The sequence below is a fragment of the Xenopus laevis genome, chromosome 8L (assembly GCF_017654675.1).
Source record: "Xenopus laevis strain J_2021 chromosome 8L, Xenopus_laevis_v10.1, whole genome shotgun sequence".
In the NCBI taxonomy this organism is placed as follows: domain Eukaryota; kingdom Metazoa; phylum Chordata; class Amphibia; order Anura; family Pipidae; genus Xenopus; species Xenopus laevis.
The window spans coordinates 1015481-1032658 of NC_054385.1; the positions used below are offsets into that span (position 1 = coordinate 1015481).

Below are 17178 nucleotides of genomic sequence, written 5' to 3' on the forward strand. Positions count from 1 at the left end.
GGCTGTGCAAGATGGATGCCTACAAGGGAGGTCTTGTTGCTAAGCAACCAGCTGCCACATTTTCCCCATGCAAGAATGAATTGAGGCCAATGCGGCACTTCTCAGCACAGGCTGAGCCCTATGGAGGAATGGAATGGAAGCAAAACACCAGTAAACACTCACCATTGAGAGCTGCTATTGGCTGAGCATGTACTTGAGTGATGGATATGAGTGTATGCTAAGAATGCAAGTCACGGGGAGGGGCAATGAAATGAATATACAGGGAATACAAAGAATTATTTTGATATATATTGATATTTGGGCACTAGCAGATTTTCTACCCATCAATAAGGTGTATTGAGTGCAGCACATTGACCCACCCCAAACCCACCCACAGACCACCCCATGGCACATGCTTGGGCTAATCTGCAAGTCATCAGGCTGTGTATTGCCTCTCCCCATAATGTTACTTGTCCCCTGGCACAATTTTCCACTGCAACAGCCCCTTGCCTTTGGGAATCCCCTCGAATTCTAATCCTAACAAGAATATTGGCACAGCAACACCTAAACAGCCAACTAGCACCAACTGCCACTCACAGAACATCCATCTCTCCCTGAATCCAAGATGCCAGCTGGATTACTTTCTGGATCATCCAGCCCACTACTGGCCCACCAATGAATCACTCATTCCTCTCTCTTGGTAGGGAATCCCATAACCTGACTGTCCTTACAGTAAAGAACCCCTTCCTATGCTGATGGTGAGATCTCCTTTCCTCCCCACCAATGAATCACTCATTCCTCTCTCTTGGTAGGGAATCCCATAACCTGACTGTCCTTACAGTAAAGAACCCCTTCCTATGCTGATAGTGAGATCTCCTTTCCTCCCCACCAATGAATCACTCATTCCCCTCTCTTGGTAGGGAATCCCATAACCTGACTGTCCTTACAGTAAAGAACCCCTTCCTATGCTGATGGTGAGATCTCCTTTCATCCCCACCAATGAATCACTCATTCCCCCTCTCTTGGTAGGGAATCCCATAACTCAACTGCCTTACAGTAAAGAACCCCTTCCTATGCTGATGGTGAGATCTCCTTTCCTCCCCACCAATGAATCACTCATTCCCCTCTCTTGGTAGGGAATCCCATAACCTGACTGTCCTTACAGTAAAGAACCCCTTCCTATGCTGATAGTGAAATCTCCTTTCCTCCCCACCAATGAATCACTCATCCCCCTCTCTTGGTAGGGAATCCCATAACCTGACTGTCCTTACAGTAAAGAACCCCTTCCTATGCTGATGGTGAGATCTCCTTTCCTCCCCACCAATGAATCACTCATTCCCCTCTCTTGGTAGGGAATCCCATAACCTGACTGTCCTTAAAGTAAAGAACCCCTTCCTATGCTGATGGTGAGATCTCCTTTTATCCACTTGTCAGCGGCACTATGCTGTGCTCCCACCATAAGAATGCCCCTAGTAAAAGTCCGATGTAGTAACTGTGAGCTGCTTGTGGACAATAAATTGACACAATCAGTCCCCCACCCTGTAAGGCTCTGTCTTGGGCTATAATTAATCCTTCTGAAGGGCCAATGTCCCACAGCATTAATTTAAATGTAGCTGTTGCCATGGAAACCATTTATCAGGGCCACTTTGTTATAAAAGGTCAGTCTGATCATTGGAATGTGTTTAGAGGGAAGATGAACACAGTGTAATTAAGGATGTACTAGTGATGTGCGGGTTAACCCATAACCCACAGTGACCCGTGTGTTTACCGTCAGTTGGGCTGATTCAGGTTGAAGTTTAGCCAATCATTGTGGATTAGGGTTGCGTGCAGGTCAGACTTGGGAAATACATTCCTCCTCTTTTCTTAAACATTCCCTGTCTTTTAAAGGGCTTGTTCACCTTTAAATGAACTGTTGGTATGATGTAGAGACTGATATTCTGAGACAATTTGCTATTGGTTTTCATTTTGTATTATTTGGTCATTTGGATCCTAGCAAATAGATAGCTGGAATTGCAAACCAGAGAGCTGCAGAATAAAAACCACAAATAATAAAAAACTAAAACCATATGGAAATTGTCTCAGAATATCCCTCTCCACATCATACTAAGCGCTAATTTAAAGATGCACAAACCCTTTAAAGAGAAATGACATTATTATCACTGTTACGGGTTAGAATGGGGAGACTAGAATATGGGTGCAGGGATGTGGCCTTGTTCTATATCTGGGTATGTAATGGTTAATACACAGGTTTCATAGTGTAAGCCTGTATCTACTGCTGTAAGTGGCTAATGTCGGGTAGGTACATATCTGTGAAACAGATTGATGATTTAGTGTCATTACAGAGAATCGTTCCATTGCAGAGGGAGAGAGTGGGGAGCAGTACAACCCCCCGCTATCGAATTGTGAATGGCTCAGGCTGCTATTGCAAGTTTACAGCTGCAGACGTGAGGCTTATTTGTGTGGATATCTGCCTGCGCCCCAGTCTTGCCCTGCTCAATAGACGGCTGCTGTGCAATGACTGTAGCCACTTCCAAAGGCTCCCACTGGGCTGCTCTTGTACAACAGAGTGAGGGCACACAATGAAAGAGCCAAACTAGCACTGCCTCACTTATCTATGTCTCCTGTATACAATGGCACCCGTACACAATGGCACCCGTACACAATGGCACCCGTAAACAACAGCTTTTCCCAGTGACAAATGACACTTGCACTACTCCCCACACATCCAGTCAGAGACAGAAGGTGCATAATATGAGGTGAGGGTATAAATGTTTGTTATGGGGGAGACAGAGAGTGGTTCTGGGGTCTGTGATAGAGTCCTGCGCGGGTCCATTTTTTGGAACCAGTACCCGACCCATACCCGCAATCCGGGCCGGCATTCTTACCCGCTTGGACCGGCTACCCAACCCACAAGTACCTTATCCGCAACCTGGACTCGCGACTCGCTGACCATCAAGAATCAGGAAGTGTTGTCATTGTAAACCGGAAGTGACATCATCAGAAGTAGGCGTGATCAGAAAAAAGTTGAGAGGTGCCAAACAGCATTGCATGTGAAATGTATCTTTCCCTGACTGCTCTTGGGAATAGTCACAAAGACTAGAGTCCTGCAGCGGGGATTGTCTACCCGCAACCCGGGATGTCTACCCGCAACCCACAGGGTACCGCAGGTTTTTGCGGGTACCTGACCCGCTGCAGGACTCTAGTCTTTGTGACTATTCCCAAGAGCAGTCAGGGAAAGATACATTTCACATACAATGCTGTTTGGCACCTCTCCCTGGAAGGTTTAATAACACCTCAAAGCTCCAATTTTGCTAATACAATCAACACCTAAATTAATGACATCCTTGCGGATTATGATAAACAGATTCTGCTGATTGGAGAAACATTCCAGAGGATATATTGCCAAAGAAACATCCTATTTACAAGTTATGCTGAATTCAGAAAGCCACTTAGATGACTGGTGAAACGTCTTCAAGGAAACAAAAAAGCACAGCAAGTCCAGTCGATTTGACTTATTTCTACAGATATACCATGACCAAGATGAATGAGAATCTTCACAAACAAAGATACATTTAATTATAACCACATTTCCGCTTGACATGTATATAAACTGTAACACCATAGTGCAATCATATCTGACGAGCAAATGATTCATCCCATCATGCACTGGGGTAACATGCATCCTGTGTAAATGACTCTCCCTAATTCAGCACTCACACACCCTTGTACAAACTACTCTTCCCATCATGCACTCTGCTAACATGCACCTCCTGCCCGTTATTCTCCCCAACGACAAAAAGTAAATGCCACCCCATGATGCAATGCAGTAAATGCACATAGAAAAGGGCCACTGCATGACATTGCTAGAACATACATGATCAAATCTCAAATTAACGGGTCACCAATATGACAAATAGTTTTAGCTCATTTGGAGCAATTCCCTGTTTCTGATGATTGTGATACCTCCCTGGAATTTTAATGTGGTCCTTCTGCTGTTGTCATGGTAACCAGTTGCTAAGGAACATGATGGAGATGCTTAAGCAGCAGTCAGGAGACGTGTTATATGGTAATACATTCAATGATAAAGGGGCTATGATTTAACCCTCTACTGCTGGGAGAAAAGAGTCCCTCCAAGGCTGTGCATATAAATGGGTGCCCTGTAGAGCAAAGGGAGGTGCAACCCAGGACGCACCTGCCCATCACATAATCACGGGACAGTATTCAGCAACTTGCACCCTACACTAACACAATAAATATACAGTAATACATTACAATGGAGGGTGACTAACAAGCTCAGGTTTATGAGCGTTTGTTCTGAACAGGGTGCTAGGGCCATAAATGAAGGACCCCAATACCCATGAACAAAGCACAGTGATGTGGGTGTGTATGCCCATGCTAGGGTTTTCTAAGTGCTGGCAAGAGTATGGGTGCTAGTTACAGTTTAACAGTAAATATTCATAACAGAGTTTATTGTATCTCCCTCAGGGTGAGCCCTCACTCTCATTAAAGGGACAGGAGGACATATCTGCTACACAGGTTCTGGGCAAGCGAGGTCCATTGGAAAGAATGTATCCCAAGGCAACATCTCAGGGAACTGCTTAAGGAATGAGAGAAATATTGTTGGTTAGAGTTGTGAGTGCAGAATTGGGTAGAAATCCCAAGTGAAACAATAGATGCACTGGTACAAATCCAGGGGTGTCTGAGGATCCATGACACTACCTATCTATAGGCATGTTCATCATACAGACCTCTCTCTAAACCACAGTCCAGGCGATTGGCTTTATACAGAACCACTGTGTTCATGAAAGATACACGGAGTATCCAACTTACCTGCTGTCTCCCTGGAAATGGCCAGTATGGGTGCCCAGCCCAGGATCACCAACCCTAGGGGGCTTAACAATAGCTGTGCTTCCTACTGGGCTTTCTAATAAATAAAGAACCAGGTGGAAATGTATTTGGCTTCTTGGACATTGCCCAGATGGCAATGTAGGAGGAAGGAGTGGCTTACAATTGAGTCTAGGCTGGAGAAAAGCTGGGTTCTGCTACATTATTTCAGAGGCAGGCCCAGCAGTGCAGAAAGGGACAAACAGATTTTCATTCCATCTGAATCACATTTACAAATAATAGAGACTGCGGACTCAAAAACAAACTCACTTATTTCAAAGGAAGCTTTGTGACCTTATGGAATTTACCCAGGGCATTAAAGGAGCTTAGTTGTGCTTGCCAAACAACATTGATCTGCAGTGATTCTTAGATGTGTGGCACAATGTCAGGAGAATTGCTAATGGGGTGCTGTTTATTTAAGAATGATCCCATGCTCGGCCAGGTAACTGTAGGCCTGTTAGTCTGACACCTGGGCTAGGAAAACTTTGACAAGGGTTATAAAAGCACAGCACATGGGATCTAGCCAGTAGTACTATACCTATACAATATGCTCTGCAGATGCTGCCAGACAAGTCAACTGTCACCTAGAAGTGGCATTCCCCTATACAAGTGGGGTGGGACTTATATTGAAGGGTATATTCACCTGCCAGGAAGTATATGCGGTTGCCAAATTCTGCATGGGTGCGTGCATGTTAAATAAACATGTCAGCGTATCAAAGTGCACAATATAAAGGGATGAACAGGAAGTATCCTTTACAAAATAAACACAAACACATCATAAAGAGGTACACTTAAAGGAACAGTTCAGTGTGAAAATAAAAACTGGGTAAATAGATAGGCTGTGCAAAATAAAAAATGTATCTAATATAGTTAGTTAGCTAATAATGTAATATATAAAGGCTGGAGTGAACAGATGTCTAATAAAACAGCCAGAACACAACTTCCTGCTTTTCAGCTCTATAACTCTGAGTTAGTCAGCGACTTGAAGGGGGGCCACATGGTACATTTCTGTTCAGTGAGTTTGTAATTGATCCTCAGCATTCAGCTCAGATTCAAAAGCAACAGATATGACCCATGTGGCCCCCCCTCAAGTCTCTGATTGGTTACTGCCTGGTAACCAGGGTAACCAATCAGTGTAAACCAAGAGAGCTGAAAAGCAGGAAGTAGTGTTCTGACTGACATGTTATACATCCACTCACTCCAGCCTTTATACATTACATTTTTGGCTAACTAACTACATTAGAAACATTTTTTTATTTTGCACAGCCTGTCTATTTACCCAGTTTTTATTACAGCTGGTGAATAAAACAGGACACAAAGGACCAGTAGCTTCAAGTGATGCCAGGCCTCAATCCACAGTGGCCCAGTCAGGCAGCAGTGTATGTACTGGGGTGTGCGAATTGTGAGGGGTCAGTTACAACTGGTGGAAGGAATTGTGAGGGGACAGTTACAGCTGGGGGAAAGAATTGTAAGGGGACAGTTACAACTGGGGGAAGGAATTGTGAGGGGACAGTTACAGCTGGAGAAGGAATTGTAAGGGGACAGTTACAGCTGGGGGAAGGAATTGTGAGGGGACAGTTACAGCTGGAGAAGGAATTGTAAGGGGACAGTTACAACTGGGGGAAGGAATAGTGAGGGGACAGTTACAGCTGGAGAAGGAATTGTAAGGGGACAGTTACAGCTGGGGGAAGGAATTGTGAGGGGACAGTTACAGCTGGAGAAGGAATTGTAAGGGGACAGTTACAACTGGGGGAAGGAATAGTGAGGGGACAGTTACAACTGGGGGAAGGAATTGTGAGGGGACAGTTACAACTGGGGGAAGGAATTGTGAGGGGACAGTTACAACTGGGGGAGGTAATTGTGAGGGGACAGTTACAGCTGGAGAAGGAATTGTGAGGGGACAGTTACAACTGGGGGAAGGAATTGTGAGGGGACAGTTACAGCTGGGGGAAGGAATTGTGAGGGGACAGTTACAACTGGGGGAGGTAATTGTGAGGGGACAGTTACAGCTGGAGAAGGAATTGTGAGGGGACAGTTATAACTGGGGGAAGGAATTGTGAGGGGACAGTTACAACTGGGGGAAGGAATAGTGAGGGGACAGTTACAACTGGGGGAAGGAATTGTGAGGGGACAGTTACAACTGGGGGAAGGAATTGTGAGGGGACAGTTACAACTGGGGGAAGGAATTGTGAGGGGACAGTTACAGCTGGGGGAAGGAATTGTGAGGGGACAGTTACAACTGGGGGAGGTAATTGTGAGGGGACAGTTACAGCTGGAGAAGGAATTGTGAGGGGACAGTTATAACTGGGGGAAGGAATTGTGAGGGGACAGTTACAACTGGGGGAAGGAATTGTGAGGGGACAGTTACAGCTGGAGAAGGAATTGTGAGGGGACAGTTACAGCTGGGGGAAGGAATTGTGAGTGGACAGTTACAACTGCGGGAACGAATTGTGAGGGGACAGTTACAGCTGGGGGAGGGAATTGTGAGGGGACAGTTACAGCTGGGGGAAGGAATTGTGAGGGGACAGTTACAGCTGGAGAAGGAATTGTGAGGGGACAGTTACAACTGGGGGAAGGAATTGTGAGGGGACAGTTACAGCTGGGGGAGGGAATTGTGAGGGGACAGTTACAGCTGGGGGAAGGAATTGTGAGGGGACAGTTACAACTGGGGGAGGTAATTGTGAGGGGACAGTTACAGCTGGAGAAGGAATTGTGAGGGGACAGTTACAACTGGGGGAAGGAATTGTGAGGGGACAGTTACAGCTGGGGGAAGGAATTGTGAGGGGACAGTTACAACTGGGGGAGGTAATTGTGAGGGGACAGTTACAGCTGGAGAAGGAATTGTGAGGGGACAGTTATAACTGGGGGAAGGAATTGTGAGGGGACAGTTACAACCGGGGGAAGGAATTGTGAGGGGACAGTTACAGCTGGAGAAGGAATTGTGAGGGGACAGTTACAGCTGGGGGAAGGAATTGTGAGTGGACAGTTACAACTGGGGGAACGAATTGTGAGGGGACAGTTACAGCTGGGGGAGGGAATTGTGAGGGGACAGTTACAGCTGGGGGAAGGAATTGTGAGGGGACAGTTACAGCTGGGGGAAGGAATTGTGAGGGGACAGTTACAACTGGGGGAAGGAATTGTGAGGGGACAGTTACAACTGGGGGAAGGAATTGTAAGGGGACAGTTACAACTGGGGGAAGGAATTGTGAGGGGACAGTTACAACTGGGGGAAGGAATTGTGAGGGGACAGTTACAGCTGGGGGAGGGAATTGTGAGGGGACAGTTACAGCTGGGGGAAGGAATTGTGAGGGGATAGTTACAGCTGGGGGAGGGAATTGTGACGGGACAGTTACAGCTGGAGAAGTAATTATGAGGGGACAGTTACAGCTGGGGGAAGGAATTGTGAGGGGACAGTTACAACTGGGGGAAGGAATTGTGAGGGGACAGTTACAAGGGGACAGTTACCGCTGGAGAAGGAATTGTGAGGGGACAGTTACAACTGGGGGAAGGAATTGTGAGGGGACAGTTACAGTTGGGGGAGGGAATTGTGAGGGGACAGTTACAACTGGGGGAGGGAATTGTGAGGGGACAGTTACAGCTGGGGGAGGGAATTGTGAGGGGACAGTTACAACTGGGGGAAGGAATTGTGAGGGGACAGTTACAGCTGGGGAAGGAATTGTGAGGGGACAGTTACAACTGGGGGAAGGAATTGTGAGGGGACAGTTACAAGGGGACAGTTACCGCTGGAGAAGGAATTGTGAGGGGACAGTTACAACTGGGGGAAGGAATTGTGAGGGGACAGTTACAGTTGGGGGAGGGAATTGTGAGGGGACAGTTACAACTGGGGGAGGTAATTGTGAGGGGACAGTTACAGCTGGGGGAGGGAATTGTGAGGGGACAGTTACAGCTGGGGGAAGGAATTGTGAGGGGACAGTTACAGCTGGGGGAGGGAATTGTGAGGGGACAGTTACAGCTGGGGAAGGAATTGTGAGGGGACATTTACCGCTGGAAAAGGAATTGTGAGGGGACAGTTACAGCTGGGGGAAGGAATTGTGAGGGGACAGTTACCGCTGGAGAAGGAATTGTGAGGGGACAGTTACAACTGGGGGAAGGAATTGTGAGGGGACAGTTACAACTGGGGGAAGGAATTGTGAGGGGACAGTTACAGCTGGGGGAGGGAATTGTGAGGGGACAGTTATAGCTGGGGGAGGGAATTGTGAGCGGACAGTTACAGCTGGGGGAGGGAATTGTGAGGGGACAGTTATAGCTGGGGGAGGGAATTGTGAGGGGACAGTTACAACTGGGGGAAGGAATTGTGAGGGGACAGTTACAACTGGGGGGGGGAGATATGTGAGGAGGAGACTGAGTTACAGGACAGACAGACAGGGATGTGGGTGGGTTAGAGGGTCCCAGTGAGAGAGTAGTAGTAGTAGTAGTAGTAGTAGTAGTACAAAGTAGTAGTATGAGCCGCAGGTCAGTAGGTGAGAGGAAAGCGAGTGCAAGTCCTGTGAGTGACATTACACGGGCAGCAGTGTAGGGAAATAGGTTAGAGGGGACACACGCCCACCCACACACCTGAGGCTGCCGGACCGGCTGAGCAGGGTTCCATTTCCAATGAGCGCGGCGTTGCTAGGGTAACAGGAGAGCACGCTGTACGTGAGGGTGTGGCCCCGCCCCTGGATACAGACGCTGCAGGTGAGGAGTTGCTAGGAAGAGTGTATATAAGGGGCGGGCGAGTGAGAGAAGTGACAGTGCGAGTGAGTGGCAGGAGGGAATATGACAGGTGTGTGAGAGGAGGATGGAGTCTGTGGGGCTCTCGCTGCTGACGCTGTCGGTGCTGTGTCCGCTCGGGGCGCTGTTACTGTGCTGCTGGGTCGGGAGCGTTGTACTGGGCTCCGGCCTCCTGCCCTTCCTCTTCTCCTTGTCATCCCGCGACCCCCCGGCCCTCTCCCCCTGTCTCATTGCCCTGCTGCTGCTGCCGCTATTGCTGCTGTGGGGCTGGAGGAGACTGTCCCGACCCCTTGAGCTGCTCAGGAGTCCGGAGGAGGTGGGATACATCCCGGAGAGGGGTCGGAGTCGCGCACAGACCGCTAATGTGGTGAGAAGGAGGCGGAGGAAGGGGGAGCTGCCGCCCATATACCCCAATGGCTGGTACCGGGCCCTCGACTCTCACCTGCTGCCCCCTGGCACTTTACTGGACTGTAGCCTGCTGGGTAAGTCCCTCCTCCTCATCACTGCACTACCTGTCTCTACTACTCCTCTCTCATCACTGCACTACCTGTCTCTACTACTCCTCTCTCATCACTGCACTACCTGTCTCTACTACTCCTGTCTCATCACTGCACTACCTGTCTCTACTACTCCTCTCTCATCACTGCACTACCTGTCTCTACTACTCCTTCTCATCACTGCACTACCTGTCTCTCACTCCTGTTCATCACTGCACTACCTGTCTCTACTACTCCTGTCTCATCACTGCACTACCTGTCTCTACTACTCCTGTCTCATCACTGCACTACCTGTCTCTACTACTCCTGTCTCATCACTGCACTACCTGTCTCTACTACTCCTGTCTCATCACTGCACTACCTGTCTCTACTACTCCTCTCTCATCACTGCACTACCTGTCTCTACTACTCCTCTCTCATCACTGCACTACCTGTCTCCACTACTCCTCTCTCATCACTGCACTACCTGTCTCCACTACTCCTGTCTCATCACTGCACTACCTGTCTCCACTACTCCTCTCTCATCACTGCACTACCTGTCTCTACTACTCCTGTCTCATCACTGCACTACCTGTCTCTACTACTCCTCTCTCATCACTGCACTACCTGTCTCTACTACTCCTGTCTCATCACTGCACTACCTGTCTCTACTACTCCTGTCTCATCACTGCACTACCTGTCTCTACTACTCCTGTCTCATCACTGCACTACCTGTCTCTACTACTCCTGTCTCATCACTGCACTACCTGTCTCTACTACTCCTGTCTCATCACTGCACAGTCCCCTCTGCAACTTCCACATGACTCGTATTTGCTGGACAATTTCTGTCTGGAGCATCTGCACCCCCAGTGCTTTTATGGTCAGTCCTGGGGATCCTTATTTCTGGCTTTAGCCCATAATCTCCCTGTACCCCAAATCTCCCACTTTATACTCCTCTATCTGTCAATTTGTACTTTCCTACACTGTCACCATGTGTCCTACTGTTCCATAGGCTTGTGCCTCCCACTGTCCTACTGGGGCTCATCCCTCTCAGTCCTAGCAACACATACAGCTGTACCCCTATTCCTCTTATCCCCCCACAGACACTAAGCTGTACCCCCTGTTCCTCTGATCCCCCCCACAGACACTGAGCTGTACCCCTTGTTCTTCTGATCCCCCCACTGACACTGAGCTGTACCCCCTGTTCTTATTATCCCCCCACAGACACTGAGCTGTACCCCCTGTTCTTCTGATCCCCCATCCACACAAAGCTGTAGTCCCTGTGTCCCCCATAGTGAACGTGCTGACCCCAGAGAAGAGTTCTGTGCCCCTAGTATTGATATTGGCAGGAGGTGGGAGAATGTGGCTGATAGACTGGAGTGGCAGCAGCACGTAGTCCTCACATCTGCACTTCTGGCTGTAACCTCACGAGGCAATTAGTAGGGGCCGTGTCCTTGCACCTCCAGGCAACTTACTCTAGGGATCCAGGTGCAAATGTGGCCAACTCCTTGGGGCAGGTATAAAAAGCAGCCTTTGTGTATTGCTGGCCGGGGGGGGGGGTGTGTGTGTGATCACAACATTGGTGAGTGCAGTGGCCTGTGCTTGTGCCTGGGGTGCATAGTTACAGTTGCTATGGGAATCGGAGGTCCGAGTGGGTGTCACTCCATGGTGGAAATGTAAGTGGGAGCTCATCTGCTGCACTTCAAGCTGATTATACCTGATTATGGGCTGATCTGTAACTGAGAAATACACTGGCCAAACTTGTTCCCTAATCTCTTCCCAAATCTGCCCGTGCCTCGTCTCACTGCACATTCTCCTGCCCCCCCAAATATCTGCTCTTCTGCCTCCCCCCCACTCTGGGACAGTGAGCTTAGATGGAATAATGATACAATCCCAGTGCAGGTGCTTGCTGAACTATATAAACTGAGTGGCACTAGGTAGGAAATAGTGCATGGTGGCTGCATGGATGGGTTGTCAGGTGAATTGTGCCCTCCCACTCACCTTGCTGCCCTGCTAGTGCAATGCACAATGATTGCTGTGAGCTTGGCACTGCCCTCAGTGGAATTCCTGTAGAAGCAGTAAGTGTGAGTGGCCATTGTTGGCTAGTGCCTCCTTGTACATCATCTGCACTGTCCCTAAAGAGAAGCACAAAAGTGGCTCATTAGCCAAAAGAGCCAGGGAGTGCCCCCATTCCCAGGTGAGCTGACACTTGATTTGCACATGTATTAACACAACTGTACTTGCCTTGCAGGGGAGCAGCTGGTAGTGTATCGGACGTTGGAGGGCAAAGTGTATGTGCTAGAAGCATACTGCCCTCACCTTGGTGCCAATCTGGCTGTGGGCGGCAAAGTGGTGGGAGACTGCATTGAGTGCCCTTTCCATGGCTGGCAGTTCCGAGGAGAAGATGGCAAATGCACAAGAATTCCTTATGCAGAAAAAGGCAAGTGATATATTCAGCATTGGTCATGTCTGGTCCTTAGGGCAAGGCCAGACATGGCGTCTTTAAAAAAGTACAGCCAGTCGTAAATACGCCACTGAAACCACATGCGACCGTCCACATGCGTTTTTCAGCACGTAGGATTCTTTTCCCAACATGCACTTCTCATTGTTTTCATTGTTCTCATTGAGAATTTGGGGCGCCATATTTAAAATAAGCTGCGTATTTACACAAAGTGTGGCTTCAAACGTGCAAATCCCATAGAGTCTATTGATTTGGTAGTTTCTTGACGAAAAAAACACCAATACTGGTGTCCTGTGGCGGATTTCAGCTTGCAAGCCCCTCTGAATTGCCATAGTGCGTTTTCCATTAGTTTTAGTGGTGGTGCAGTTTATGCGTATTTGCCTGGCTGTTCTATTTTAAAAACGAAACGTAAAAACGCCATGTCTGGCCTTGCCCTTATGGATTGGGCCGGGTCAGGAGAAACATCCTGGTGCCAATGCTGTAAAGTAACAAACTGGCACCTAGTGACCTGCAAAGTGATGCCAAAAGTGTCAGGGCAAAGGGACCTAATGGTGTCTCAATGGATTCTGCCCGTGCCCCTAACACTAACTTGCCCACTGTCTGAAGGGGTTAAACCCACACATCCCATGCCCATGTGCTATTTACTGTTCCAAAAATGGGTGATTGGTGCCGGGAGCTGTGGGCGATTTGTTTACAGGGTGTCTGTGTTGCAGTGCCGGATTTTGCCAAGATTAAAACCAGACCCTCGTGTGAGCTGAATGGAATGGTGTTTGTGTGGTACCACTGTGATGCCATTGAACCCACATGGAGTGTCCCGGAGCAGGAGGAGATCACCAAGAAGGAGTGGGTGTACCACGGGCGCACGGAGCACTATGTCAATGCCCATATAGAGGTAGGGCCCAATCACTAACCCAAAATCTGCCCTGTTCACTGAGTGAGAGGAGCACTAGGGCACATTCTTTCATTGCCTCACCTTGTTCTGCTGCATTGCACAGAGGCACGAGGAATTGTAAAAATGTCAGACTACAATAAGTGCTGCTAAATACCTGCCATTCCCAGCAGAGGGGCAAAAGGTGGCCCCAAAGTGGCATTTGCAGGGTTGGGGAAGGGGTACTTCTAATAAAAGAATTGATAGCAACGGTGATAGTGAGCCAGTGACACAGCAGTAGTGACTGTAACTGTGGGAATGTTACAGGGTGAACAATTGTCCCTTTCTCCTCTGTTACTATTGCTTATTATTCACTGTGTCACATGGAAACAAACAAACCCTGTGCAGACAATGGCAGGTTCTCGTTCCTTTAGATCTTCGGCCTCTCACTCCATTTCTAAGTGTGGCATCAGCAGGAATATTTGGCCATAGTGTGGGTGTGATTGTGCAGCAGGCTGGCAGTATATACACGCGTGTCATATGTACGACTATATTCCTGCAGGAAATTCCGGAGAATGCAGCCGACATTGCCCACCTGGATTTCCTGCACTCTCCCGGCATTCTGAGTGGAGTGGATCTGCGCTACACTAAATCTAGGATATGGGACTTTGTGAAACATTCGTGGAAGGTACGTTTGGCCACATTTCTTTTCCTCCTGATCCTTTTAAGCAAGTGACTTACCCGTGGCTGCTTGTCTGGCCCATAGGTCCAATGGATCCCGGAGCCTTCGCCCAACAAACACTGTTCCCAGATGCTCCTTGCACATTCCATGCTTCTGTTTGGGAAACACTTGTCACTTCTCGATGTGAATGTTGTAGCGAGACAGGTGAGTGTCACTTATACGGCCTCTCCTCATGGGTATGTGTATGGTCTGTAGTATCCGCTGATGCCAGGCTGGTGTATAGAGTGCAGCAGTGCCTTGCTATTCGCTTGTATGAGAAATGATGCAAGTTGATCCTGAACATGTATCCGTTTCAGTTATTTAGCAATTTGAGCAATTGTGTTTCCACAGCAACATATTTCTAGGGAAAAAAATCAATGGTTTTTTATTTCAAGTGGATAAGTGATCTGCATCCAGGCTTGTCTGTTTAGCTTGTGGTTTATCCAGTCACATGATATTGAGCGAGAGAGGGGCTGTAATTGGTTACACGGCAACTGCCAGTTCTAAGTGGGCCCCACTGACTTCTCTCTCTTACAGGTGGGACCCGGAATAGTCTTTCTCCACTTCAAGCATTCCTTCCTGGGGCAGGGAGTTATCCTGCACTGCGTAACTCCCGTGGAGCCTTTGCTTCAAAAGGTCTCTCACAGTATCTACTACCAGAAGAACATACCGGCCCTCATCCCAAAGTTCATTTTGAAGGCAGAATGCATTCAGGTGAGATCATTGCACTGTTTCTTTAAAGGACTTGTTCCCCTTCCAAACACTTTAACTTGATTTGCTTTCAGACACTTCTCCACAAATAAAGACTTTTTTCAATCACTTTCCATCCTTTATTTTTTACAGTTTTCCCAAAATGTAAGTTTAAATTTGAATGTCCCTGGTGATCGAGTCTGGCAGCTCAGTAATTTAGGTGCAAATTCAGTTCCAATTGGCTGATCCATTTCTCAGTAGGATCTATGGGGGAATATAAGTGTATCAATTCTAATAGCTGCCTTTAATGGAACTTTAAAGGGATTCTGCTCAGCAGGGACAAATACGTGGATCAACTAAATGTATCAATTTTAGAACATCGTATAGGGTCGGCGACCCCTACTTTCCAGAGCTGCTTTAGAAAGGTGAAAATTGGATTTACACTTCATATTAGAAACAGTCACAAATAGAAAGTAATTGAAAAAAGTCTTTATTTCTGGGGAACTGAAGTGTTGGAAGATGAACATCCCCTATAAAGGCCCATGAGCAGTAGTTTACCTGTGGGCAAGTGCTGCCATATTGTCTGTTTAACATGGAGGCTGTGTACTTTGTGTTGTGCAGTTTGAGCGGGACGTGATGATCTGGAACAACAAGAAGTACATTTCCAAGCCCATGCTGGTCAAAGAGGATGCGGCTATTCAGAAACACCGGCGCTGGTTCTCCCAGTTCTACAGTGACAACAGCCCACAAATGACTTTTCAGCAGGAACAACTGGACTGGTAGCGGCTGTACATACACAATGCCATGCTTGATGGCTGTGCCAAGATAAAGGGCTAGTGAACTGATGCCAGAGATCCTCTAGATTCTCCCCATGCTCCTAGCCTTGCAGCTAACCCGTCATCCCAGGGGGCACATGGATAAGACTTTGCTCACTTAATACATAAGACTATTCTTTTTTTTTTTTTTTATTCTCTTCCCTTAAAAGGGGGGGGCAAATATTTCACTTTGAACGTGTAGTAATGTTTAATAACTATGTAACATGATAAAGGAAATTATTTATTTTTATAAGTAAAGATGAGGTTTTTTTTCTGAAGTAACGACCTTGCCAATAATGGGGAGTGGTCATATGTCATGACTCCTCCCCCTGCTGTCAAACAAGTGGCGTCTTCCAGCCTCACTCAGTGCTTTTTATAAGAGTTTTGTACATAGTGCCTTGTATTTCTCCTTATGCTATTCCAATGAAATGTATCCTTTGTCTCCATAACAAAACTTGATCATTTGTACATTTGAGAAGAGATGAATCATTATTTGGCTGTAGCCTCTTGGCGAAACATTGTAGAATCTGCTGCAACTTCTCTTGAGTGGGTAAAGGTGGCCATAGATGTAACAATTATGATCTTTTCCAAAAGATTGATCGTTTCACACACACATGTAGAGCTGAATGGTCAGATATACAGGTAGATTTACTGATAGAAACAATACAAATCTATCTGTACCGGACGATTCACCCTAACAATGGCCGATGTTCAGGTGTCTTCAAAGGCACCGACTCAAAATTTTCTGTCCAGCTTGATCGATGAGCCGACCGATATTTAAGTCTTCTGCCGATATCTGTCGGCTCTTTTCCCACCATACACGCACCTAATATTGTACGAGATTATCTGTGCGTCTATGGCCACCTTAAAGGATAGACCAGGCACCTAATGTCACTAGTGAAATCCATAGATGCAAAAGGGGAACACGACATTTAATTCTAACAGGTACAACAGCATCACAGAACACCACCTACATGTCAATCCTCCACTACAGGTGACTTGCAGCCCAAATGCCTACATTTTTGGACTGAAAAGCACCTGGAGCAGTGGTTTTGAGAGGAGGATAAAGAGAATTCAGCTATGTGCAAAACTATGAGACTTCCACTTCACTTGGCACGTGGATCGGTGCTCACAGAGAGAACATCTGGAAGGTGCCATTCTGCTGTCAATAAATAACCGAGGGGGAGCTGAGGCACAATCTAATGAAGTCTGTAGGTTCTCTACAAGTTGCAACACCTCCCAACTGAGCTTTAATCCTTTGCCAAATGCAAATGAAGTCAATCTGTCCTCTTTCTAAATTTCTTTTATTGAAAAACCATAAATACAACACCAACAAAGAAAATCATCAAGCAACTGATCGGTCTAACAGTTACAAACATGTCTTCTGTCTTGGCATCAAATATCAGAAAATAATAATAATATTGTTGTGTTAACAAGTCTGAATAATAGTAACTCTTCTCTATTTCCCATTCGTTCTACATAGCAAACTGTCACGCAGATCTGTGTGGGAGTGGAACCTGTACAAGGAACAGTCTCATTGTGATGGCAACACA

At 47.2% G+C, this 17178-nt stretch overlaps 1 protein-coding gene across 1 annotated transcript; it reads left to right on the plus strand.

Annotated features, from left to right (window-relative positions):
- Nucleotides 1–9598: 9598 nt before the first annotated feature.
- Nucleotides 9599–16523, plus strand: XB5992703.L (uncharacterized XB5992703 L homeolog). The gene is made up of 7 exons (XM_018229344.2): nt 9599–10076; nt 12322–12510; nt 13245–13423; nt 13962–14087; nt 14166–14285; nt 14658–14834; nt 15432–16523. Exons 1-7 carry the CDS (start codon nt 9662–9664, stop codon nt 15591–15593), a joined length of 1368 nt encoding a protein of 455 aa, XP_018084833.1. The 5' UTR covers nt 9599–9661; the 3' UTR covers nt 15594–16523.
- Nucleotides 16524–17178: the final 655 nt, after the last annotated feature.

Coding starts and splice junctions, on each gene's coding strand:
- XB5992703.L (XM_018229344.2), top strand. CDS start 9,662: ATGGAGTCTGTGGGGCTCTCGCTGCTGACGCTGTCGGTGCTGTGTCCG. Junction 12,511..13,244: donor AATTCCTTATGCAGAAAAAG/GCAAGTGATATA, acceptor TCTGTGTTGCAG/TGCCGGATTTTGCCAAGATT. Junction 14,286..14,657: donor TGAATGTTGTAGCGAGACAG/GTGAGTGTCACT, acceptor TCTCTCTTACAG/GTGGGACCCGGAATAGTCTT.